Source organism: Bombina bombina, chromosome 5, assembly GCF_027579735.1.
Source record: "Bombina bombina isolate aBomBom1 chromosome 5, aBomBom1.pri, whole genome shotgun sequence".
Taxonomy (NCBI): domain Eukaryota; kingdom Metazoa; phylum Chordata; class Amphibia; order Anura; family Bombinatoridae; genus Bombina; species Bombina bombina.
In genome coordinates this window covers 220411834-220438264 of record NC_069503.1, presented here as the reverse complement: position 1 = coordinate 220438264, position 26431 = coordinate 220411834, and the positions used below count along the sequence as shown (strand labels likewise).

General features: G+C 37.4%; 1 protein-coding gene across 5 annotated transcripts in view; it reads right to left on the bottom strand.

Annotated features, from left to right (window-relative positions):
* The window catches only part of PARD3 (par-3 family cell polarity regulator), a 1150653-nt gene that overhangs the window by 587259 nt on the left and 536963 nt on the right, over window positions 1-26431 (bottom strand). For all 5 annotated transcript variants that reach the window (XM_053713848.1, XM_053713850.1, XM_053713851.1 and 2 more), the window contains exons 6-7: window positions 21896-21984; window positions 20506-20589 (exon numbers count right to left, since the gene is read on the bottom strand). In XM_053713848.1, coding sequence (XP_053569823.1) covers window positions 20506-20589; window positions 21896-21984 — 173 coding nt within the window. The remainder of the gene's footprint in view (window positions 1-20505; window positions 20590-21895; window positions 21985-26431) is intronic.

The following is a 26431-nucleotide window of genomic DNA, read 5'->3' as shown; positions in this document are numbered from 1 at the left end:
CTCCGGATGAAGTTCCCACTCCCCCGAATGAAAAGTCTGGCGACTTAGAAAATCCGCCTCCCAGTTCTCCACGCCTGGGATGTAAATCGCTGACAGGTGGCAAGAGTGAGACTCTGCCCAGCGAATTATCTTTGAGACTTCCAACATCGCTAGGGAACTTCTGGTTCCCCCTTGATGGTTGATGTAAGCCACAGTCGTGATGTTGTCTGATTGAAATCTGATGAACCTCAGAGTTGCTAACTGAGGCCAAGCTAGGAGAGCATTGAATATTGCTCTTAATTCCAGAATATTTATTGGGAGGAGTTTCTCCTCCTGAGTCCATAATCCCTGAGCCTTCAGGGAGTTCCAGACTGCGCCCCAGCCTAGAAGGCTGGCGCCTGTTGTTACAATCGTCCAATCTGGCCTGCGAAAGGTCATCCCCTTGGACAGATGTGGCCGAGAAAGCCACCATAGAAGAGAATCTCTGGTCTCTTGATGCAGATTTAGTAGGGGGGACAAATCTGAGTAATCCCCGTTCCACTGACTTAGCATGCACAATTGCAGCGGTCTGAGATGCAGGCGCGCAAATGGCACTATGTCCATTGCCGCTACCATTAAGCCGATTACTTCCATGCACTGAGCTACTGACGGGTGTGGAATGGAATGAAGGACACGGCAAGCATTTAGAAGTTTTGATAACCTGGCCTCTGTCAGGTAAATTTTCATCTCTACAGAATCTATAAGAGTCCCTAGAAGTGGTAATAGAGAACTATTTTCCACGTTCACCTTCCACCCATGCAACCTCAGAAATGCCAGAACTATCTCTGTATGAGACTTGGCAGATTGAAAACTTGACGCTTGTATCAGAATGTCGTCTAGGTACGGAGTCACCGCTATGCCTCGCGGTCTTAGTACCGCCAGAAGTGAGCCCAGAACTTTTGTAAAGATTCTAGGAGCCGTAGCTAATCCGAAGGGAAGAGCTACAAACTGGTAATGCCTGTCTAGGAAAGCAAATCTTAGGTACCGATAATGTTCCTTGTGAATCGGTATGTGAAGGTAGGCATCCTTTAAGTCCACTGTGGTCATGTACTGACCCTCTTGGATCATGGGAAGGATGGTTCGAATAGTTTCCATTTTGAATGATGGAACTCTTAGGAATTTGTTTAGGATTTTTAAGTCCAAGATTGGTCTGAAGGTTCCCTCTTTCTTGGGAACCACAAATAGATTTGAATAGAATCCTTGCCCGTGTTCCGTCCGCGGAACTGGGTGGATCACCCCCATTAGTAAGAGGTCTTGTACACAGCGTAGAAACGCCTCTTTCTTTATTTGGTTTGCTAATAACCTTGAAAGATGAAATCTCCCTCGTGGAGGAGAAGTTTTGAAGTCCAGGAGATATCCCTGAGATATGATCTCCAACGCCCAGGGATCCTGGACATCTCTTGCCCAAGCCTGGGCGAAGAGAGAAAGTCTGCCCCCCACTAGATCCGTTTCCGGATAGGGGGCCCTCTCTTCATGCTGTCTTAGGGGCAGCAGCAGGTTTCTTGGCCTGCTTGCCCTTGTTCCAGGACTGGTTAACTTTCCAGCCCTGCCTGTAACGAGCAACAGCTCCTTCCTGTTTTGGAGCGGAGGAAGTTGATGCTGCTCCTGCCTTGAGGTTACGAAAGGCACGAAAATTAGACTGTTTGGCCTTTGATTTGGCCCTGTCCTGAGGTAGAGCATGGCCCTTACCTCCCGTAATGTCAGCTATAATTTCTTTCAAGCCGGGCCTGAATAAGGTCTGCCCTTTGAAAGGAATATTAAGCAATTTAGATTTAGAAGTCACGTCAGCTGACCAGGATTTAAGCCATAGCGCTCTGCGCGCTTGGATGGCGAATCCGGAGTTCTTAGCCGTAAGTTTGGTTAAATGTACGACGGCATCAGAAACAAATGCGTTAGCTAGCTTAAGTGCTTTAAGCTTGTTCATAATTTCATCCAATGGAGCTGTGCGAATGGCCTCTTCCAGAGACTCAAACCAGAATGCCGCCGCAGCAGTGACAGGCGCAATGCATGCAAGGGGCTGTAAGATAAAACCTTGTTGAACAAACATTTTCTTAAGGTAACCCTCTAATTTCTTATCCATTGGATCTGAAAAGGCACAACTATCCTCCACCGGGATAGTGGTACGCTTAGCTAAAGTAGAAACTGCTCCCTCCACCTTAGGGACCGTCTGCCATAAGTCTCGTGTGGTGGCGTCTATAGGAAACATTTTCCTAAATATGGGAGGAGGGGAAAAAGGCACACCAGGTCTATCCCACTCCTTGCTAATAATCTCTGTAAGCCTTTTAGGTATAGGAAACACGTCAGTACACACCGGTACCGCATAGTATCTATCCAACCTACATAATTTTTCTGGAATTGCAACCGTGTTACAATCATTCAGAGCCGCTAATACCTCCCCTAGCAATATGCGGAGGTTCTCAAGCTTAAATTTAAAATTAGAAATCTCTGAATCCAGTCTCCCTGGATCAGATCCGTCACCCACAGAATGAAACTCTCCGTCTTCATGTTCTGCAAATTGTGACGCAGTATCTGACATGGCTCTCACCTCATCCGCGCGCTCTGCCCTTAACCCAGAGCTATCGCGCTTGCCTCTTAATTCTGGCAATTTAGATAATACTTCTGTCATAACAGTAGCCATGTCTTGCAAAGTGATTTGTAAGGGCCTCCCTGATGTACTTGGCGCCACAAAATCACGCACCTCCTGAGCGGGAGGCGAAGGTACTGACACGTGAGGAGAGTTAGTCGGCATAACTTCCCCCTCGTTGTCTGGTGATAATTTCTTTACATGTAAAGATTGACTTTTATTTAAAGTAACATCAATGCAATTAGTACACAAATTTCTATTGGGCTCCACATTGGCCTTTAAACATAGTGAACAAAGAGATTCATCTGTGTCAGACATGTTTAAACAGACTAGCAATGAGACTAGCAAGCTTGGAAATACTTTTCTAAATAAATTTACAAGCAATATAAAAAACGCTACTGTGCCTTTAAGAAGCACAAAAAGCTGTCACAGTTGAAATAACAATGAACCAAAATAATTATAGCAACCAATTTTTCACAGTAAATGTATTAAGTTAGCAAAGGATTGCACCCACCAGCAAATGGATGATTAACCCCTTAATACCCAAAAACGGATAACAATTTAATAATTAACATTTTTATCACAGTCAAACACACTGTCACAGGTCTGCTGTGACTGATTACCTCCCTCAAAATGAATTTTGAAGACCCCTGAGCTCTCTAGAGACGATCTGGATCATGGAGGATGAAGTAGACAGATTGTGACTGAATTTTTACTACGCAAAAAAAGCGCTAAAATAGGCCCCTCCCACTCATATTACAACAGTGGGGAAGCTCAGATCACTGTTTCTATGCAGAAAACAAAGATGGCCATGTGGTAAAAATCATGCCCCAATAAGTTTTATCACCAAGTACCTCACAAAAAACCATTAACATGCCAGTAAACGTTTTAAACATACATTTGAAAAGTTATGAAGTGTTATTAATAAGCCTGCTACCAGTCGCTTTTACTGCAGTTAAGGCTCATACATTATTTCAGTATTAACAGTATTTTCAGAGCCAATTCCATTCCTTAGAAAAATACATTCAGTGTACACACACTCATCAGCCTAATACCAGTCGCTATCACTGCATTTAAGGCTGAACTTACTTTACATTGGTATCAGCAGTATTTTCTCAGTCAATTCCATTCCTCAGAAAAATTATTTACTGCACATACCTCATTTGCAGGGGGGCCCTGCATGCTATTCCCCTTTTCTGAAGTTACCTCACTCCTCAGATGAGAACAGCCAGTGGATCTTAGTTACGTCTGCTAAGATCATAGAAAACGCAGGCAGATTCTTCTTTTAATGCTGCCTGAGAACAAACAGCACACTCCGGTGCCATTTAAAATAACAAACTTTTGATTGTAGAAATAAACTAAGTTAAAAAACACCACAGACCTCTCACAGCGACCTATCTTTAGTTAGGCTGCAAGAGAATGACTGAATATGACATGTGAGGGGAGGAGCTATATAGCAGCTCTGCTTTGGGTGATCCTCTTGCAGCTTCCTGTTAGGAAGAGATATATTCCATAAGTAATGGATGACCCGTTGGACTGACTACACTTAACAAGAGAAATATATATATATATATATATATATATATATATATATATATATATATATATATACACACATACACATACACACACACAGACACCGGTTGTCAGTGCCTCACCCATGTGTGCAGTTAGAAACCACTAGTGCATCGCTGCTCCTTCAACAAATAATATCAAGTCAATTAAACAAATTTGATAATAGATGGAAAGTTGTTTAAATTGTATGTTCTACCTAAATAATTAAAGAAAAAATGTGGGTTTCATGTCCTTTTAACAATAAAATACATTAAAAGTTATTAACCATAAGCTCAGAGTAACATCTCTGAAGTTCAGCTCAGTCTCTGCTTTTGATTCCCTCTCCAATGTTCAACTGCTCTCTCTCTCTCTGCAGATCAACTCTCTCTTTGCTCACAAACCTCACACCCCCACTTCTATTTAAGACACCACCAAAAAGGCGCATAGGCCTCCCCTGCCTCCTTTTGCACGTGTCCAACACTGCAGCATACTGGGAAGTGTGGTTCCTGGCTGCAGAGCAGAAAGTAAATTAGAAAGTAATTAGGCTTTTGACAACTTGTATCATTTAATCGCCTTTCATTCTTGACTTCTAGAAACTTTTATATCTATTTATAAAACAAACGTGACAGCTGACAATATTAAACATTTTTACCCTTGTTTAAATGTTGCCGTTATCTTTAGTTCTCCATGCATGAATCAACTGTTCAGCAGAACTTTATTAGAAGTCTGCTAATCTAACACAGGTGCCATTAATATTTCTCGATAAATGGGAAAATGCAAAATCAATACTTGAGAACAGAACTGTGATATAGTAGCATGAAATCTCCTATGAAGCGCTGCACTGAGTAAAACAGAGTAAAAAATAAACCTTAAAGTGAATGTAAATTTTGATACAAAAGTGCCTGGTTTTTAAAAATTTGATTAAAAACAGGGGCACTTTAATTAATCAAAATTTACATTTCACTCGTGTTGTGAAAAAATACTTACCTTTTAATGTTGACAGCCGCTCCAGCTTCCTCTGCCCGTCGCAAAGCCTCTTCCTGGGTCTAAAATAAGGAATCCGGCTTCCTCCAATCACGGCTTTGAATCAGACACTAATTCCCCCGGGAGGGAAGCCGTGATTGGAGGATGACCCATCCATCATTTCTGACGTCAGAAAAGGCTTGCGATGACCGGGGGAAGCTGGAGCGGCTGTCAAGTTTAAAAGGTAAGTATTTTTTCACAAGTGGTGAAATGTAAGTTTTGATTAATTAAAGTGCCCCTGTTTTTAATCGAATTTTTTTAAAAATGGGAACTTTTGCATCAAAACTTACATTCAGTTTAAAGAAGCTTCTATAACTGTGCTTTTGTTAGTTACAATAAGGTCCATAAGTATTTAGAAAGTGACAATTTTCATAATCATGGCTCTGCACACAACCACAATGGGTTTGAAATGAAGCATTCAAAATGTGATTAAAGTACAGACTTTCAGCTTTAATTCAAGGGGTTTAATAACAAAAGACCTTATTGAACTGTTAAGAATCACAACTTTTTTATACAGTCCCCCCAATTTTCAGGGGCTCAAAAGTAATTGGTCAAATATTCATAAATGAGCATAGTCATTTTAAGACTTGGTTGAAAATCCTTTGCTGTTTTTGACTTCCTGATGTCTGGAACCCATAATCATCATCAAATTCTGTTTCCTCCCTAATGTGATGCTTTGTCAGGCCTTTACTACGTGTGTCTAAAGTTGCTGATTGTTTTGGGGCCTTTCTGCCTATAGATTTCTCTTCAGCAAATGAAATGCATGTTAAATTGGGTTTAGGTCAGGTGACTGACTCAGATATTGAATATTCCATTTCTTTGCCTTGAAAAGCTCTTTTGTTACTTTCACCGTATGTCTCTCTGTACTGTTAAGCGCCATTCTATCAGTTCTGTAGCATTTGGCTGAATCTTTGCAGATAGTGTTGCTCTATACACTATTAATCCTGCTGCGTCTGTCAGTAGTCACATCATCAATACTAGTGACCCAGTTCAATTTGCAGCCATACATGCCTTTTGCCATATCATTGCGTCCACCATGTTTAGCAGATTATGTGGTATGCTTCGGATCACAAGCCATCCCTACATACCTTCTTCAGCCACTTATCTTAGGTTGATCTTAGTTTCATCTGTCCAAAGAATACTGTTCCAGGACAAGGCAGGCTTTTTTTTTTTTTTTTTAGATGTTTTCAGGCAAATCTTATCTGGCCTTCCTAATATTGAGGCTTTTTGAGAAGTTTGTAACTTGTGGAATGTAGTTACTTCTATTAATTAGTAACTTGATTGTAGACTTTGATAATGATATGCCTGCATCATGTTGAGTGTTCTTGAATTGATTTGACAATGTTTTTTTTTATTCACCAAGCAAAGAATTTTCTGATCATCCACAACAGTTTTCCATGGTGACCCAGGTCCTTTGGTGTTGCTGAGCTCCTCGGGGAGTTTCTTCTTTTTAAGAATGTACCAAGTTGTTGATTAGGCCACAATATTTCTGCTACTTTTTTAAGAACCCCCCAATAATGATGGCCTACTTTACTTGAATATTCAACTGCTTAACAAGGGAACTGACCATACTGGCCCATAAAGTAGCTTTTCAGCTAACTGTTCAATTACTTTTGTTCCTAAAGGGGCTACATATAAAATGTGCTATAATCCATTGATCCAATTCGGATGTGTATAACTTTATTTTAACTTCAATATTTTTTCAAATATTTATTACCCTAACTGCACATTTGCATTGTTTATCTGATCTATCTTGCGAAGGCCTAATAGGACAGCATATGATCTGTACTGATCTAAGCAGTTGCTGTAAAGGTCTTCTATGAGATAAAAGGCTATTAACAGATTAAAATATACAATACACAGTTGTGTTTCAACCATGTTTAGTATATTTTATCATCTTAGCATATTTGTTTTTACCTTTAACAATAATTTGTTCTATGAATAAAATTATCCACTTATTTTCATTCAGAAATAGCAAAAATAAACCCTCAAGCAGCTGAATTAATGTTACACCTAAGAGCAATACAACTCATTTAGGTTATCAAATACTGAATTATGATAATAAAAGTGGTTATCAAACATTAAAGACATAATGATAGATACAAAGCTAAGAATAGCCTTAGATTCTTAGTGTACATGTAGATGTGTTTTGTACATTTATATTAGTTGAATTATATTGAAGTGTAAAAGTTTACTTTGTATAAAGTAGTTTCTGCAAAGTAATGGGCACCGCCATATTTGAATTATTTGCTCTCAGTAGAAGACAGAGAATCAGGTACAAATATAAATAGGACAATAAAATGGAGTTTGTGCAAACCCTGTTAGATGATCTAATGTGCCACACAGCCTTGTTTGGACAGTCTCTTATTGTCTGTTTTATATCTGTCTCTAAATATTCTCAGCAGGAGAGTAAAGTAACGGGAAACAAAGTTCAAATATTGCACCACCCATTACTTTGTACTAGCTCAGTGGAATATAAAATACCAACAATTTCTGAAGTTAAATTAGAGTAAAAGGGGACAAAACAAATAATGAAAGTATATTGCAAAATTTAACTACATATAATTAAACATTTTAATTTATAATCTTATACTGTTGAAAACAATTTGAAGATACTTTTCTTCTTTCATGGAGATCTATATGAAAATTGTCTACCAGAAGCACTTGCAATTGTAAATGTCTGTCACGTTTGTTCAAAAAAAGTTATACAATAATAAAAAATAAGAAATACTTGTTTCAATCATGAGCTACAATTATTTGTTGATTTGTCCCTCTACCACTTAGAGCGTAAGCTCCCTATAGAGCAGGGCCCTAATAATGCAAAGTCGTTACCACTGAGTAAATGAAGTCAAAACTTAAAAGAACATATAAAGTGAGGCTAAAAAGAAGGATATGAAGAAAGTAAGGATTACATTTCTTACAGCCCAATTGCAGCAAAGATTTTTTAAGAGGCAAGAAATAGGTTATTGGTTAATCACAGACAAAAAAAAAGAATGTTATAAATATGCAGTTCTTCAAATGACTAACATAAAAAGCACAGATCTTATGACCTTATGACGACGAAACCAAATCGCGTCTCAAATGAATTACGAAACACACAAATCCTTTATTTTGGCTTGACAAAACCAAAGCTTTCATTTAAATAAGACCTATCAGAATCCGGAGGTGTAGATAGAAGGTTCCACGGAGCAATTTAATGTTTCACTTTTTTTACCCCTCTGTTCTTTCTTATTTATTTACCAACATCTTGTAAAAATAAAAAAAAAGTGATTGACTTACAAATGTAACACATTTAAGAATTGGGAGTGAAGCAATAAAACAATGGGGATAATAAACACTCCCACCCATCATAACTGCAACCCATTACAACACTTACCAAAAAGTGACACAAGGCGAGTTATGGTGAAGAATAAATGACCTAGTAAAACATCAGATACTCAAAAGAAGATCTGAAGTATCTTTCAAACTTTACATTTGTTAAACTCACCAAAACAAGTTGTTATAAATGTATAGGAATGGGCACTGCTGTGTGATTGTAATCAATCATAGTGATAGCGGTTTGATCTGAAAATACAGGGCAGCACCAACAATAAAATCCATGTTATGTATTTAAACCATTAAAAAAACACGTGAATACACGGCAATATATCACCGTTAATGGCTAAAACTATGGCATAGAAACTAAAATGAGTCGGCCATTCACGGTGGCTTCATGCCAGTCTGTGTATTCACATCTTTTTTTAATGGTTTAAATAAATAATATGGATTTTGTTACGCTGGTGCCGCCCGTGATTGTCTTGTGAATACATTCTATAGCAACCAGATTAGGCAAGCACGGTGATGTGTATACTTTGGGCTCCATTTATCATTCATTATTGAAATACGACTTTTAGTTCTCTTGCCTTTGGAGAGGTGCACATGTGCGCTCATATTTATCATAAAAACTGTAGTATTTTAACGCCAATTTCCAAAGGCGAGATGCAGCAGATTAATGATAAATCTCTCCATTAGTATTATATATGCTCCTTATTTATCATTAGAAATACTCCCAAATAGACTTTTTTTAAATTGAAATCTAACTTGTTTAAACTGTGTATTTCATTATTTAAATACAAACCTAATTTAATTTTAATGTAATAAAATAAATATTTTCTTTTTAAATTATGACAAAACATAACTGAATACATGTCATTTAATCAATAAATTTATTTTTTTGGTTTTAGTCATGTGTAAGAAAGCTTTATATTTTTATACACATTCTACAATTATAATAATAAAAACTGATGTTTTAAACAATAACACCTTTATCTTCTTCCACACCCCCTGCAGTACTTATGACTCCAATAGATATGCAAAAATGTCAGTGGTGACACAAAATATGTTAATAAGTATGGGCATGTATCACATCTCTACGGATATAATTTATTGTTAGCTTTAGACTGATGAGCTTGTCTTCCTTTACAAATAGAAATTAATAGGACACCAATTTTTTATTTTCAAATAATATATTTATTATAAAACATAAAATAAAAATTATGTTATCTTCACATTCATTAATTTAAAAATATATTATCAAAAGAAAATTTACATCATTGATGTATATTTCATTCTTATAGCTGCCAAAATTAAGAAAACATAATTTATGCTTACCTGATAAATTCCTTTCTTCTGTAGTGTGATCAGTCCACGGGTCATCATTACTTCTGGGATATTACTCCTCCCCAACAGGAAGTGCAAGAGGATTCACCCAGCAGAGCTGCATATAGCTCCTCCCCTCTACGTCACTCCCAGTCATTCGACCAAGGACCAACGAGAAAGGAGAAGCCAAGGGTGAAGTGGTGACTGGAGTATAATTTAAAAAATATTTACCTGCCTTAAAAAACAGGGCGGGCCGTGGACTGATCACACTACAGAAGAAAGGAATTTATCAGGTAAGCATAAATTATGTTTTCTTCTGTTAAGTGTGATCAGTCCACGGGTCATCATTACTTCTGGGATACCAAAGCAAAAGTACACGGATAACGGGAGGGATAGGCAGGCTCTTTATACAGAAGGAACCACTGCCTGAAGAACCTTTCTCCCAAAAATAGCCTCCGAGGAAGCAAAAGTGTCAAATTTGTAAAATTTGGAAAAAGTATGAAGCGAAGACCAAGTTGCAGCCTTGCAAATCTGTTCAACAGAGGCCTCATTCTTAAAGGCCCAAGTGGAAGCCACAGCTCTAGTAGAATGAGCTGTAATTCTTTCAGGAGGCTGCTGTCCAGCAGTCTCATAGGCTAAACGAATTATGCTACGAAGCCAGAAAGAAAGAGAGGTAGCAGAAGCCTTTTGACCTCTCCTCTGACCAGAGTAAACGACAAACAGGGAAGACGTTTGTCGAAATTCCTTAGTTGCCTGTAAATAAAACTTTAGGGCACGAACTACATCCAGATTGTGCAGAAGACGTTCCTTCTTCGAAGAAGGATTTGGACACAAAGAAGGAACAACAATCTCTTGATTGATATTCCTGTTAGTGACTACCTTAGGTAAGAACCCAGGTTTAGTACGCAGAACTACCTTATCCGAATGAAAAATCAAATAAGGAGAATCACAATGTAGGGCTGATAACTCAGAGACTCTTCGAGCCGAGGAAATAGCCATTAAAAATAAAACTTTCCAGGATAACAACTTTATATCAATGGAATGAAGGGGTTCAAACGGAACGCCTTGTAAAACGTTAAGAACAAGGTTTAAACTCCATGGCGGAGCAACAGTTTTAAACACAGGCTTAATCCTGGCCAAAGCCTGACAAAAAGCCTGAACGTCTGGAACTTCTGACAGACGTTTGTGCAACAGAATGGACAGAGCTGAGATCTGTCCCTTTAATGAACTAGCAGATAAACCCTTTTCTAAACCTTCTTGTAGAAAAGACAATATCCTAGGAATCCTAACCTTACTCCAAGAGTAACCTTTGGATTCGCACCAATATAGGTATTTACGCCATATCTTATGGTAAATCCTTCTGGTAACAGGCTTCCTAGCCTGTATTAGGGTATCAATAACTGACTCAGAAAAACCACGTTTTGATAAAATCAAGCGTTCAATTTCCAAGCAGTCAGCTTCAGAGAAGTTAGATTTTGATGTTTGAAAGGACCCTGCATCAGAAGGTCCTGTTTCAGAGGTAGAGACCAAGGTGGACAGGATGACATGTCCACCAGGTCTGCATACCAAGTCCTGCGTGGCCATGCAGGTGCTATTAGAATAACTGATGCTCTCTCCTGTTTGATTCTGGCAATCAATCGAGGAAGCATCGGGAAGGGTGGAAACACGTAAGCCATCCTGAAGTCCCAAGGTGCTGTCAGGGCATCTATCAGGACTGCTCCTGGATCCCTGGATCTGGACCCGTAACGAGGAAGCTTGGCGTTCTGTCGAGACGCCATGAGATCTATCTCTGGTTTGCCCCACTGATGAAGTATTTGGGCAAAGACCTCCGGATGAAGTTCCCACTCCCCCGGATGAAAAGTCTGACGACTTAAGAAATCCGCCTCCCAGTTCTCCACTCCCGGGATGTGGATTGCTGACAGGTGGCAAGAGTGAAACTCTGCCCAGCGAATTATCTTTGTTACTTCCATCATTGCTAGGGAGCTTCTTGTCCCTCCCTGATGGTTGATGTAAGCTACAGTCGTGATGTTGTCCGACTGAAACCTGATGAACCCCCGAGTTATCAACTGGGGCCAAGCCAGGAGGGCATTGAGAACTGCTCTCAATTCCAGAATGTTTATTGGTAGGAGACTCTCCTCCTGACTCCATTGTCCCTGAGCCTTCAGAGAATTCCAGACGGCACCCCAACCTAGAAGGCTGGCGTCTGTTACAATTGTCCAGTCTGGCCTGCTGAATGGCATCCCCATGGACAGATGTGGCCGAGAAAGCCACCATAGAAGAGAATTTCTGGTCTCTTGATCCAGATTCAGAGAAGGGGACAAGTCTGAGTAATCCCCATTCCACTGACTTAGCATGCACAGTTGCAGTGGTCTGAGGTGTAAGCGTGCAAAGGGTACTATGTCCATTGCCGCTACCATCAAGCCGATTACCTCCATGCATTGAGCCACTGACGGTTGTTGAATGGAATGAAGGGTGCGGCAAGCACTTTGCAGTCTTGTTAACCTGTCTTCTGTCAGGTAAATCTTCATCTCTACAGAATCTATAAGAGTCCCCAGAAAGGGAACTCTTGTGAGTGGAACGAGTGAACTTTTCTTTTCGTTCACCTTCCATCCATGTGACCTTAGAAATGCCAGTACTAACTCTGTATGAGACTTGGCAGTTTGAAAGCTTGAAGCTTGTATCAGAATGTCGTCTAGGTACGGAGCTACCGAGATTCCCCGCGGTCTTAGTACCGCCAGAAGAGCACCCAGAACCTTTGTGAAGATTCTTGGAGCTGTAGCCAATCCGAATGGAAGAGCTACAAACTGGTAATGCCTGTCTAGGAAGGCAAACCTTAGGTACCGGTAATGATCTTTGTGAATCGGTATGTGAAGGTAAGCATCCTTTAAATCCACTGTGGTCATGTACTGACCCTTTTGGATCATGGGTAAAATTGTCCGAATAGTCTCCATCTTGAACGATGGAACTCTTAGGAATTTGTTTAGGATCTTTAAGTCCAGGATTGGTCTGAAAGTTCCCTCTTTTTTGGGGACCACAAACAGATTTGAGTAAAACCCTTGTCCCTGTTCCGACCGTGGAACTGGATGGATTATTCCCATTAACAAAAGCTCTTGTACGCAGCGTAGAAACGCCTCTTTCTTTGTTTGGTTTGATGACAACCTTGACAGATGAAATCTCTCTCTTGGAGGAGAGTATTTGAAGTCCAGAAGGTATCCCTGAGATATTATCTCTAGCGCCCAGGGATCCTGGACATCTCTTGCCCAAGCCTGGGCGAAGAGAGAAAGTCTGCCCCCCACTAGATCCGATCCCGGATCGGGGGCCCTCAATTCATGCTGTTTTAGGGGCAGCAGCAGGTTTCCTGGCCTGCTTGCCCTTGCTCCAAGACTGGTTAGGTCTCCAGCCTTGTCTGTAGCGAGCAACAGATCCTTCTTGTTTTGGAGCAGAGGAAGTTGATGCTGCTCCTGCTTTGAAATTCCGAAAGGAACGAAAATTAGACTGTCTGGCCTTAGGTTTGGCCCTGTCTTGAGGCAGGGCGTGGCCTTGACCTCCTGTAATGTCAGCGATAATTTCTTTCAAACCAGGCCCAAATAAGGTCTGCCCTTTAAAAGGTATATTAAGTAATTTAGACTTAGAAGTAACATCAGCTGACCAGGATTTTAGCCACAGTGCTCTGCGTGCCTGAATGGCGAATCCTGAATTCTTAGCCGTAAGTTTAGTTAAATGTACTACGGCCTCCGAAATGAATGAATTAGCTAGTTTAAGGACTCTAAGCTTGTCCGTAATGTCATCCAGAGGAGCTGAATTAATGGTCTCTTCCAGCGACTCAAACCAGAATGCCGCCGCAGCCGTGACCGGCGCAATGCATGCAAGGGGTTGCAATATAAAACCTTGTTGAACAAACATTTTCTTAAGGTAACCCTCTAACTTTTTATCCATTGGATCTGAAAAGGCACAGCTATCCTCCACCGGGATAGTGGTACGCTTAGCTAAAGTAGAAACTGCTCCCTCCACCTTAGGGACCGTCTGCCATAAGTCCCGTGTGGTGGCGTCTATTGGAAACATTTTTCTAAATATCGGAGGGGGTGAGAACGGTACACCGGGTCTATCCCACTCTTTAGTAATAATTTCAGTTAGTCTTTTAGGTATAGGAAAAACGTCGGTACTCGTTGGTACCGCAAAATATTTATCCAACCTACACATTTTCTCTGGTATTGCAACTGTGTTACAATCATTCAGAGCCGCTAACACCTCCCCTAGTAATACACGGAGGTTCTCCAGCTTAAATTTAAAATTTGAAATATCTGAATCCAATCTGTTTGGATCAGAACCGTCAGCCGCAGAATGAAGCTCTCCGTCCTCATGTTCTGCAAGTTGTGACGCAGTATCTGACATGGCCCTAGTATTATCAGCGCACTCTGTTCTCACCCCAGAGTGATCACGCTTGCCTCTTAGTTCTGGTAATCTAGCCAAAACTTCAGTCATAACAGTAGCCATATCTTGTAATGTTATCTGTAATGGCCGCCCAGATGTACTGGGCGCCACAATATCGCGCACCTCCCGAGCGGGAGATGCAGGTACTGACACGTGAGGAGAGTTAGTCGGCATAACTCTCCCCTCGCTGTTTGGTGAAATTTGTTCAATTTGTACAGATTGACTTTTATTTAAAGTAGCATCAATACAGTTAGTACATAAATTTCTATTGGGCTCCACTTTGGCATTGGAACAAATAACACAGGTATCTTCCTCTGAATCAGACATGTTTAACACACTAGCAAATAAACTTGCAACTTGGAATACAATTCTAGTAAAATATTATGAAAACGTACTGTGCCTATAAGAAGCACAGAAGATTTATGACAGTTGAAAATTAATAAACTGAAACAGTTATAGCATCAATCCTTGTAAACACAACTTTAGCAAAGGTTTGTTCCCATTAGCAAAAGACAACTAACTCTGATAGCAGAAAAAAAAATTACAGAATAAACGTTTTTTTTTTTTTTTTTATCACAGTCAACTACAATCTCACAGCTCTGCTGTGAGAATTACCTCCCTCAAAACAAGTTTTGAAGACCCCTGAGTTCTGTAGAGATGAACCGGATCATGCAGGAAATACAATGAGCTGCTGACTGAAATTTTTTGATGCGTAGCAAAAGCGCCAAAAAACGGCCCCTCCCCCTCACACACAACAGTGAGAGAGATCAGAAACTGTCAGAAATTAGATCAAGCAACTGCCAAGTGGAAAAATAGTGCCCAAACATTTATTCACTCAGTACCTCAGAAAATGAAAACGATTTTACATTCCAGCAAAAACGTTTAACATAAATTAAGAATTATTAAAGAGCCTGTTGCTAGTCCCTGCAAAATAGGCTAAAAGGTTTTATGTACACAGTGTAATTCCAGTGAAGTACCATTCCCCAGAATACTGAAGTGTAAAATATACATACATGACATTATATCGGTATGGCAGGATTTTCTCATCAATTCCATTGTCAGAAAATAAAAGCTGCTACATACCTCTTTGCAGATTAATCTGCCCGCTGTCACCCGATCTGAAGTTTACCTCTCCTCAGATGGCCGAGAAACAGCAATATGATCTTAACTACTCCGGCTAAAATCATAGTAAAAAACTCTGGTAGATTCTTCTTCAAACTCTGCCAGAGAGGTAATAACACACTCCGGTGCTATTATAAAATAATAAACTTTTGATTGAAGATATAAAACTAAGTATAATCACCATAGTCCTCTCACACATCCTATCTAGTCGTTGGGTGCAAGAGAATGACTGGGAGTGACGTAGAGGGGAGGAGCTATATGCAGCTCTGCTGGGTGAATCCTCTTGCACTTCCTGTTGGGGAGGAGTAATATCCCAGAAGTAATGATGACCCGTGGACTGATCACACTTAACAGAAGAAATATTCTATCTTCTTTCACGAAAAAAGTGGAGTAAATTCAATGTTCTCCACAGTGGTTTTGGAGAACTTTTGTGATCGTATTTGTAGGAGAATTTTAGGTTCTCCTAAGTTGCAAAATAATGATAAACATGAATTTTGGCGATTAGTAAGGCATATTTTTAAAAATATGACCAAAAAAGATTTTTTTTATGCTCTCTTTGGTACACATGTGCGCCTAGGCGAGAGAGAATAGAGTGGGAGAATTTTGTGGTCGTATTTACTTATTTTTAGGCGTATTTTGCTTTGATAAATAGGAGAACAATTTCAACAGCGTATTTATAGGCGTAAATGTGGGAGAATTACAATGATAAATGGAGCTCTTTGGAGGAGAATACAGAGAATGATATTCAGCAGGAGACCAGGAGGCTATGTGATGCCTCACTGTGGAAGTTAAACAGCACACATTTACCAATAGAGTTTAAAAGTACTCTATAGATGAACAGGGAAGAATTTGAACAAGCGTGTTCTTCATTAATGTACCCACGAAAGCAGTAAGAGATGACAGTGGGCTCTTCCCAAAATAAATAAGAAATCTTTATAAGGATTACATGTGCATTTGTCTAGATACATAAAAAAATGGCAACAGGGCAATGTGTTTTATACTAATGCGGAAATCACAAAAACTAATTTCAACATACCCAAGAGTGAAAATTCAGTAGTAGCGCTGTTTTATTTAAAGTGTCAATAACACACTGGAACAAGATTTTATTGATGGTTTAAGAAAATTATAGCAATCTGTAACCATTTAGTGATTTAATAACTAAATTTGATCTGTTTACAGAAATAGCCATGTCACAAAGTAAACATATCTGCTAGGTCAAGTCTGTGACTATGGCTTAAAAAATTTGAAAACACAATACGTTTTAAAATTAAAAAGCGTGCGTGTTGGCTGGACAACAAAACAATGTTACATTAGAGATCAATGACCTAAAAAGTAGTTAAGATAAATTTGTGAGATTAAAGTTCAAGAAAAATTGAATTTGCATAGGAAAACCAATTTATTTTAAATAACCGACAAAGGAAAAAAAAAAAGTTAAATAAATGAACAAAAACCCTGCAGAGATTCCAAGATAGACCTCAACGAAATTACAGACAATCAGAAAGGATTTAGAAAGTGTTTTGTATTTACTTAGAACACATTACACTTATTTTTTTTCTCTAGGATGCTCAGTAATCACAATTTAGAGGTTGGGAAGACATTTATCTAAGACAATACTGGGATAAGTACATGCCTAAAGCAGAAGAATTTGGCTTCACATTATGTCTTTCAAAAGTACCAAGGATATGCAGCAGTGATTGCATTGAAAACATTTATCCCGCTGTGTATGATTTCCTACATGATTGCTTCTTGCATGTTGTGATTCACTGTGGTTAAGAGACAACTGCCAGAATATGGCATAGAAAGCCCTAAAAAGCATTTGTTGAACCTCCAAAAGTTACACTTCTAAAGTCTCCACTTTTTTTTTATTATTATTATGGAAAAATGATGTTGAGTAATTGCAAAAGATTGGACACACAGATTGTGTTATAAACATACAATCATAATTCATTTCTAAAACCCTAAAGAGAACACAAATGGAAGCAATGCTTTTATTCTACAAAATGATACGCACATGCATTCTTATCAGAAATACAAATTACAGCAAACAGTAAAACTAGATAATGTTCTACAATTCTACACAACCTCCATATACATCTTATTTTTTCCCCTGATTATGAGTATTGTATCTATTACAGTTGGCAGCATGAATCCTATTCAAGAGTAATTATCCACAAGGCTGCAGTATCAAACTCTCTAATAACAAAGCATTGCTATTTAAGTTTCAGGGGATCTTTTATCTAGATACGTAAACATTTTACACTGCAATACTAATTTTCACTAATTTTGCAATCCTTTTAAGGGACATTAAACACTAAATAAATGCTAGATAGAATGATGCATTCAAAGAAATTATTAGTCAGAATAACTTGGATGCATTTTTTAAAGTTTCATTAGCTGTTTAAATATTGACAAAATAGTATACCAATACCCTATTATAGGAACAATGCAAAAGGAGGGGGATTGTAGCACTCCACCTCTATAAGAATAAGTATAGTATAGTTAAAATATAATTTTTATAGTGATTAGTATAAAAATCCAGCAAACCCTGGTATGTCCCCCACCACACTTTAAAACAAACAGATCAAATACTTCACACAACCTAGGCTGTTTGCCTCCCTGTTTCCTGGCCGATAACTGCTCACTTCAGCTTCAGGTAACAGAGGCAAGAGCAGCACTACAGGGTGAGTATAGAGCTGTGACAATAGCACAAAACGCGTTTCGGCCTGTAAACGGCCTTTTTCAATGTGTGTTAAAGGACAAACCGAACGCTGGAACAGTGTGTGTCTTAAATACCCTTCCTAGCAATGGGCTCTCAAATACTGACGCTTTGCATCTTAGCCACTCCCCCTCCCATATTCACTTAATAATTCTATTAGTTGGTAAGGGGGTGTATGTTAAGGAGAGAATCCCATAGGTCAGTAGTCTAATAGTAAACAATGGCTAGCAATATCAGTATTAGCCGAAGTATTAAGATCTCATTGTGCAGATGATATAGTATAACACTCCCCTAATAAAACATTGTCTGCACGATGAGATCTTAACACTTCGGCTAATACTGATATTGCTAGTCATTGTTTACTATTAGACTACTGACCTATGGGATTCTCTCCTTAACATACAGCCCCTTTCCAACCAATAGAATTATCAAGTGAATATGGGAGGGGGAGTGGCTAAGACGCAAAGCGTCCGTATTGGAGAGCCCATTGCTAGGAAGGGTATTTAAGACACACTGTTCCAGCGTTCGGTTTGTCCTATTTAACACACATTGAGAAAGGCCATTTACAAGCTGAAACGCGTTTTGTGCTATTGTCACAGCTTTATACTCACCCTGTAGTGCTGCTCTTGCCTCTGTCACCTGAAGCCGACGTGAGTTGTTATTGGCCAGGAAACAGGGAGGCAAACAGCCTAGGTTGTGTGAAGTATTTGATCTGTTTGTTTTAAAGTGTGGTGGGGGACATACTGGGGTTTGCTGGATTTTTATACCAATCACAATAAAAGTTATATTTTAACTATACTATACTTATTCTTAGAGGTGGAGTGCTACAATCTCCCTTCTTTTGCCTTGTTCCTATAATAGGGTATTGGTATTTATACTATTTGTTAAGGGAAGCACCAGTCCCTCTATGGGCCCTTTTCCTCTAGACATACTACTGCAGTGCCAGTAATATATTTCTGCTACATATATATTGACAAAATATGTGTTAAGTTTTAGTGTCAATAAAACAATGGGAGCTGCCATGTTGTAACTTAGGTTATCTTCTTTGGTGTGGTCAATTAGGGAGAGTTATAAATAGGTCACTAGAGTGTGCAGCCAATAGCTGTGTGGTATATAACAGTGATCACAATTTCAGAATAGAATTACAAGAAAGGGAAAAAAATAAAAATAAAAGTATATTGCAAAGTTTTTTTTATGTATACAAGTCATCATTTTATATTACCAACTCAAAGTGTTTAATGTCCCTTTAAAATGACCAGTTTGCCTTCTTTAAGTTTAGTAAAAAAAAAATTTAAAAAATGAAATATTAAAAAAAAATATATATAAAACTAAAATATCACACTAAAATATCACAAAATATCAGTTTTTATGGTATAAAGAAAAAAAAACTAATTATGAGAACTACATAAAAACACACTCCTATTAAACATGATATAGGCCAGTGATGGTGAACCTAGGCTCTCTAGATGTTTCAGAACTACATTTCCCATGATGCTTAGGCACTGAAGTCCATTCGAGCATTATGGGAAACGTAGTTGTGAAACATCTGGAGTGCCAAGGTTCACCATCGGTGTTATAGGCTAAAAGCAGTCGTGAATTTAGTCAAATGAAGACAAAGAAAAACTATCCCTGACATTGACCACCATGCAGGTGCATAATGGGTTAAGGTTTCTGCTACTAACCTCTGAAGATTTTGTGGACCAAGAGCTTATCTGCTTATAGCATGTGTTTTTAAACTAATCTTTGTACCCCAACACTATTCATTGATAAGCCATTGATTTATTAATCACTGCATAAACTTAGTGACAAAAAACATTTATCAAGTTTAGAAATAGCCTGATAATAACCTTTGATAAATATGTAATTTGCCTGTAATCACCTAAAACTGCTGATGAAAAGGTTCACTGAAATGTTATGTCTTTAAAATGCAATTTATGACTGTAATTTAACTTAATGTGCATATTCATCTTTTCCTCAATATAAATAGCAACAAAGCAAGCGCACAAAAGTCAAACAAGAAGATACATATCCCTCAGATTATCCCTGATTAGTCCCTGTTATTTTAAACTTGACAAATAAGTACTTTAATTTTTATCCATTTGTTGAATATTTTGGCTTTGTAAAAATTAAAAATCCAATGTCAGAATGCGGGTGTGAATAAGAAGCAAAATCCACAACAATAATTTCTTGCAGCTTTATTCTGCTTTTCAACAAGGCTATTAAGAGTACATTAACAATTAAATGAATCATGTTTACATTTACCATTAGATGTTTTACTAATCGTTTTTGAGTCAATCACTTAAAGTGATAGTTCATTTATTTTCACAATATGTGAAGCATGGGAATTGTAACAAATAAAAGTGCAACACTTCATGTCGTTCACCCGTGTGGTTACAAATAAAGTAATTAAACACATTACCTTCCACCTTGGGAACTGTAAGGCACTACATGGATCCCCAGAGGACCTCCTTCGTTGGAGACTTCGACAAGTTTCACCATGTCACTGAAAGAGAAGAATTATTGAACAAACTTTACAAAGGACCACCTATTAACACCTACAAGTAGTACAGGAAAATGTAACAACACTCTGCAAAAGGAATTCCAAGCTGATGAAAGAAATGATAAACATACCTCAATATCAGCCTGATGGCATGAAAGGAGAGTAACAGTTTAGAACAAGTGAAAATAAAGATGTGACCTAGGTAACATCTAGTCGATATTATAGCACATGTAAAATATACAAAGTCAACACAAAAAAATCATTAATTCACCATTATGTATACAAAGCATCAAAAGGTCAAACAACTCACTCAAGGTTTCACATCACTGAACATATGTATAACTACGTCCCATTAAAAAAAAAAAAAAAAAAGTAAAATACAGCATGAACACCTGGAGGCAAAGTTACAAAATTGAGAAAATAAATTGTATAACATATTTTGACTGTTTATAGAACTTTAAACTCATATAATCCTACTATTTCCAAATATGAATGGATTTTAGATTAGCTTAAATTCATAATATTTAGTCTAACCTGGATGTATTAACTACATTTTGTATCAGGGAAAACTGTGTGCACATTAGAAAAGATATTTATCACTAGCTTTTATAAAAACAGAATTTTATTTACAAATACAACCATGGGTAGATGGCCCCTGACCACTAAAGCAGGCAGGAATGCCTCCAAAAAGTCTTGGCTGGTGGGAACCACGTCACTACTTATTCCTCACATATATCTTCATAATATCCTATATTTATCTTTGAGTGAGAGTTCCTGGGGCATAAGCATGAATCAAAAAATTGTGTGAAGCAGTGTGGGTCCATCACGCTACTACTTTGAAAAAAAAAAATTTGTTTCTCTCACACACATAAATCATATCAGTTTGGTAAGTCGGTGAAACTAAGCTGATTCATATTAGGACAAAATGTAGGAAGAACTCATCTGCCTAGGTCTAAGGAAGCAAGGTCTGCAAGATCTTCCTACTACATGCTACTTGTACTGATGCAAACACATTCAGTCTGTAGACTGAAGTGAAAAGTGTACAAGGAAGACCATATAGACGCCTTGCATAACTGTTTTACAGAGTATTCATGATGACAGGACTTGGAAGCTCAAACCACCAGAGAATTAACATGGTGTTATGATAATATTAAAAACAAAAAAGCACAATTTTACATATTTTGTATTACTTTCTTCAACTCTTCTGATTTTGCAGTTATAAAAGTGTAATGTTATAAGAAAATGGGAATACTCTTTGTAAGCTTTTATTTCCATATTCAAACACAAACTCTTGTACCACAATACTCACTCTAATGAGAAGCTTGACGTTCGCTCTAAGCTAGTGTCTGCATGCCCAACAGGTTCCACCCGACTGTTTTCTTCTGCATCATCTTCATCCTATGCAGAAAATACAAAAATATTTATTCATTATTAAAAAAATATATATATATATATATATATATATACACATATATAGATAAATTCTAAGAGTATATTTTAAAATGTGGTTACTTATACACATGATTTTATAAATAAAGTCATTAATACTGATCCACAAATCACCACATACTGATTTACGGTTTACACGTGACTGGAAATGTAGAGCTGTATGTATGTATGTATGTATATGTATATATATATATATATATATATATATATATATGTATCGTATGTGTATCGTGTATGTATGTATGTATGTATGTATATATATATATATATATATATATATATATATATATATATATATATATATATATATATATATATGGTGTATGCATGTATATATGTATCGTGTACATATTAGACTTGTCTTTTGTTTTAGCTTGCTCTACCCCACTTCTTTTTTGGAGTTTGCCTACCTTTTAATGTTTATAATAAAGAATACGTTTTGTACTACATTGGGACACTGTGGATTTATTCATCTACCTCCAAGCTCTTTTTGATAGATCCGGAGTGGGATTATTTTTTTCTATATATGTATCATGTATGTATGTATGTATGTATGTATGTATGTATGTATGTATGTATGTATGTATCATGTATGTATGTATGTATGTATGTATGTATGTATGTATGTATGTATGTATGTATGTATCATGTATGTATGTATCTATCATGTATGTATGTATGTATGTATGTATGTATGTATGTATGTATGTATGTATCTATGTATGTATCTATGTATGTATGTATGTATCATGTATGTATGTATGTATGTATGTATGTATGTATGTATCATGTATGTATGTATGTATCATGTATGTATGTATGTATGTATGTATCATGTATGTATGTATGTATGTATGTATGTATGTATCATGTATGTATGTATCATGTATGTATGTATCATGTATGTATGTATCATGTATGTATGTATGTATGTATGTATCATGTATGTATGTATCATGTATGTATGTATGTATGTATCATGCATGTATGTATGTATGTATCATGCATGTATGTATGTATGTATGTATCATGCATGTATGTATGTATGTATCATGCATGTATGTATGTATGTATGTATCATGCATGTATGTATGTATGTATCATGCATGTATGTATGTATGTATCATGCATGTATGTATGTATGTATCATGCATGTATGTATGTATGTATCATGCATGTATGTATGTATGTATCATGCATGTATGTATGTATGTATCATGCATGTATGTATGTATGTATCATGTATGTATGTATCATGTATGTATGTATCATGTATGTATGTATCATGTATGTATGTATGTATGTATCATGTATCTATGTATGTATGAATCATGTATGTATGTATGTATGTATCATGTATCTATGTATGTATGAATCATGTATGTATGTATCATGTATGTATGTATGTATCTATGTATCATGTATGTATGTATGTATCTATGTATGCATGTATGTATCATGTATCTATGTATGTATGTATCATGTATGTATGTATGTATGTATGTATGTATGTATCATGGATGTATATATGTATCTATGTATCATGTATGTATGTATGTATCTATGTATCATATATGTATGTATGTATCTATGTATCATGTATCTATGTATGTATGTATCATGTATCTATGTATGTATGTATCATGTATCTATGTATGTATCTATGTATCATGTATGTATGTATCTATGCATCATGTATGTATGTATGTATGTATGTATGTATCTATCATGTATGTATGTATGTATGTATGTATGTATGTATCATGTATGTATGTATGTATTGTGTATGTATCATGAATGGAATATTTGTCTCAGTGTAAAATGTACTTCTCTGATATTGAACATAATATTATAGTTTTTCTGTGTCTGTATTGACCTTCCACTTATCAGTCCGTTGGCCCAAGTGCTTTTGCTGATTTGTATTGGTTGACAGTATAAAAACAGCCTATCAGCTTCTTGTTTTTGAAACTAATGAAACAGCCCTATGTAGCAGCTATTATTGTTTTTATACAGATTAGAATCTAGATTAACAATCTGTGTCTCATCTGTTTAAGAAGTCTGCAGCAGTTGCTACAGGGAGCATGATGCCTGTTGGTTTTGAAATCACAGTGGTTGTGCTCTTTTTTAATATACAATTGTCCAACATACACAGAGGAATGTTTTTTTTTTCTTCTAATATTGTTCTCATATAGTTTCATAATAAAGACTGACAATTTGAACCTAACTTTAGCCAACCACTTAATAAACCAGTGATTTACAAGGAGCAAGATGGAGGCCGCTGTACAATCTTGTGCAGCAGCTGTAGCTTATTATAAAGAGAATATATTTCTGGCTCTTGTATTTCTTGGCAAGGAGTTCTAGATTCCCCGTAAGTGGTTTTGATATCTTGTAGTTTCCTAAAAACTTCTGCAGCTCTAAAAAAAGAACCAATGGCTTAAGTAATGTGGGAATCATTTCTTTAAATGGACATGAGACATATGAACATATAATTTTTAACAACTTTTTAGTTTTTCTCCATTATCAATATTGCTTCATTCGCTTAATATGCTTTGTTGAAGAAGCAGCAATGCACTACTGGGGGCTATCTGAACACATAGGGAGAGCCATTGACAAGAGGCATATATGAGCAGCCGCCAATCTGCAGCTAGCTCCCTTTAGCCTACCTAGGTATGCTTTTCAAGTATGGATACCAAGAGAATGAAGCAAATTACATAATAGATTAAATTGAAAAGTTGTTTTCAACCGCATGATCTAGCTTAGTCAGGACCAGTGCAACCATAAGGACAGACAAGGCTACCGCCTTAAGGCGCCCCCATGCAGGGGAGGTGACAATATATTTTTCTTTAATGTGTATATTTTTTTTACTGTCTGACTTGGGCTTCATAGTAGGGGCTATATGTGGTGACAAAGGCTAGAATAGGAGGAGGCTCCCCTGAAAACTAGGGAAGCAGAAAGTGCAGGTCAGTCAGAACAGCTGGAAGCTTTTTACCAAAATATCTCATTGCACAGACCCTGCGCTCTCTGCAAAATTTTAAATACATTTATAAAAGTTAGTGGAGCCCGTGACCGCTGTGGGAAAGAAGTCCACCCACATCCTAATGGGTATTACTGGGGTTAATGGGCACTAGGAGGAGTACTGATGAGACTACAAAACATCAATGCACTATGTTCTCTTGCACTGTCTGACAATGACAATACTGATCATCAGTGTATAGGCACCCATCATCATTATATAGGGCAGCCTGTTATGTTTTTTTAGTTTATAAACCATTAACATCTTTATGCAGATTGGCATATATGTTATTAGTGGCGAATGTTGGGTTTATTAGAGCATAAATGTCCATTAGCATCAATATACAGTGATAGTACAAAATAAATGTGAGATGTACTGGTCCCCCGGTCAAAACTTGCCAGTACTCCACTGCAAGTTAATATGATCTATTGTAGCGCTTTATGAGGATACACTCCTAGCTTCTGAGAATTTGCAGTTCAGGCTTGTAAGAGTGAGTCTGGAACCACAAATCTAAGAATCCGTTTCTGCTATTATCCTAGGGTGGCAGAAATAATTCACCTTAAAGGGACAGTCTAGTCAAAATTAAACTTTCATTATTCAGATAGGACATGTAATTTTAATCAACTTTCCAATTTACTTTTATCATCAATTTTGCTTTGTTCTCTTGGTATTCTTAGTTTAAACTAAACCTAGGTAGGTTCATATGTTAATTTCTAAGCCTTTGAGGGCTGCCTCTTATCACATGCTTTTTATATTCCTTTTCAACACAAAGAGACAAGTATACGTGGGCCATATAGATAACACTGTGCAGGCACAGGGGGTTATTTAAGATTTAGCAAAAAACAATGCTAAATTTAAAATGATAGATATTAAACAGTCACAGTCATGTGATCAGGGGGCTGGAAGAAGGTTCCTAGATACAAGGTAATCACAGAGGTAAAAAGTATATTAATATAACAGTGTTGGTTATGAAAAACTGGGGAATGGGTACTAAAGGCATTATCTATCTTTTAAAACAATAACAATTTTATGGTAGACTGTCCCTTTAAATTCTCCTGTTTAGGGTAATAGACAGGCCCTACTCTCACGCAATTGTTTGCCCAAGAGCAGGGGGAGGGGACTGAACAACAAAGCTCTTATGCAGTCTTAAATTTTGTCAAGTGGAGAATGCAGATGGACAGCTTCTCTGTTTGAGAACTTATCTGTCTGCAGCTTTATTGTTTGAAATGCTAGTATCAGACTAGGTATATTGAAGAAAAAGATAAGACGGCATCCTACCTCCAGATCTGTGTGTTTGTATTTATTGTCATCCCTGGGCGATTGATTATGCAGAGCCATCACTGGTTTGCTACGTTATACCGAGCAACAATGTTGGTAAGTTAT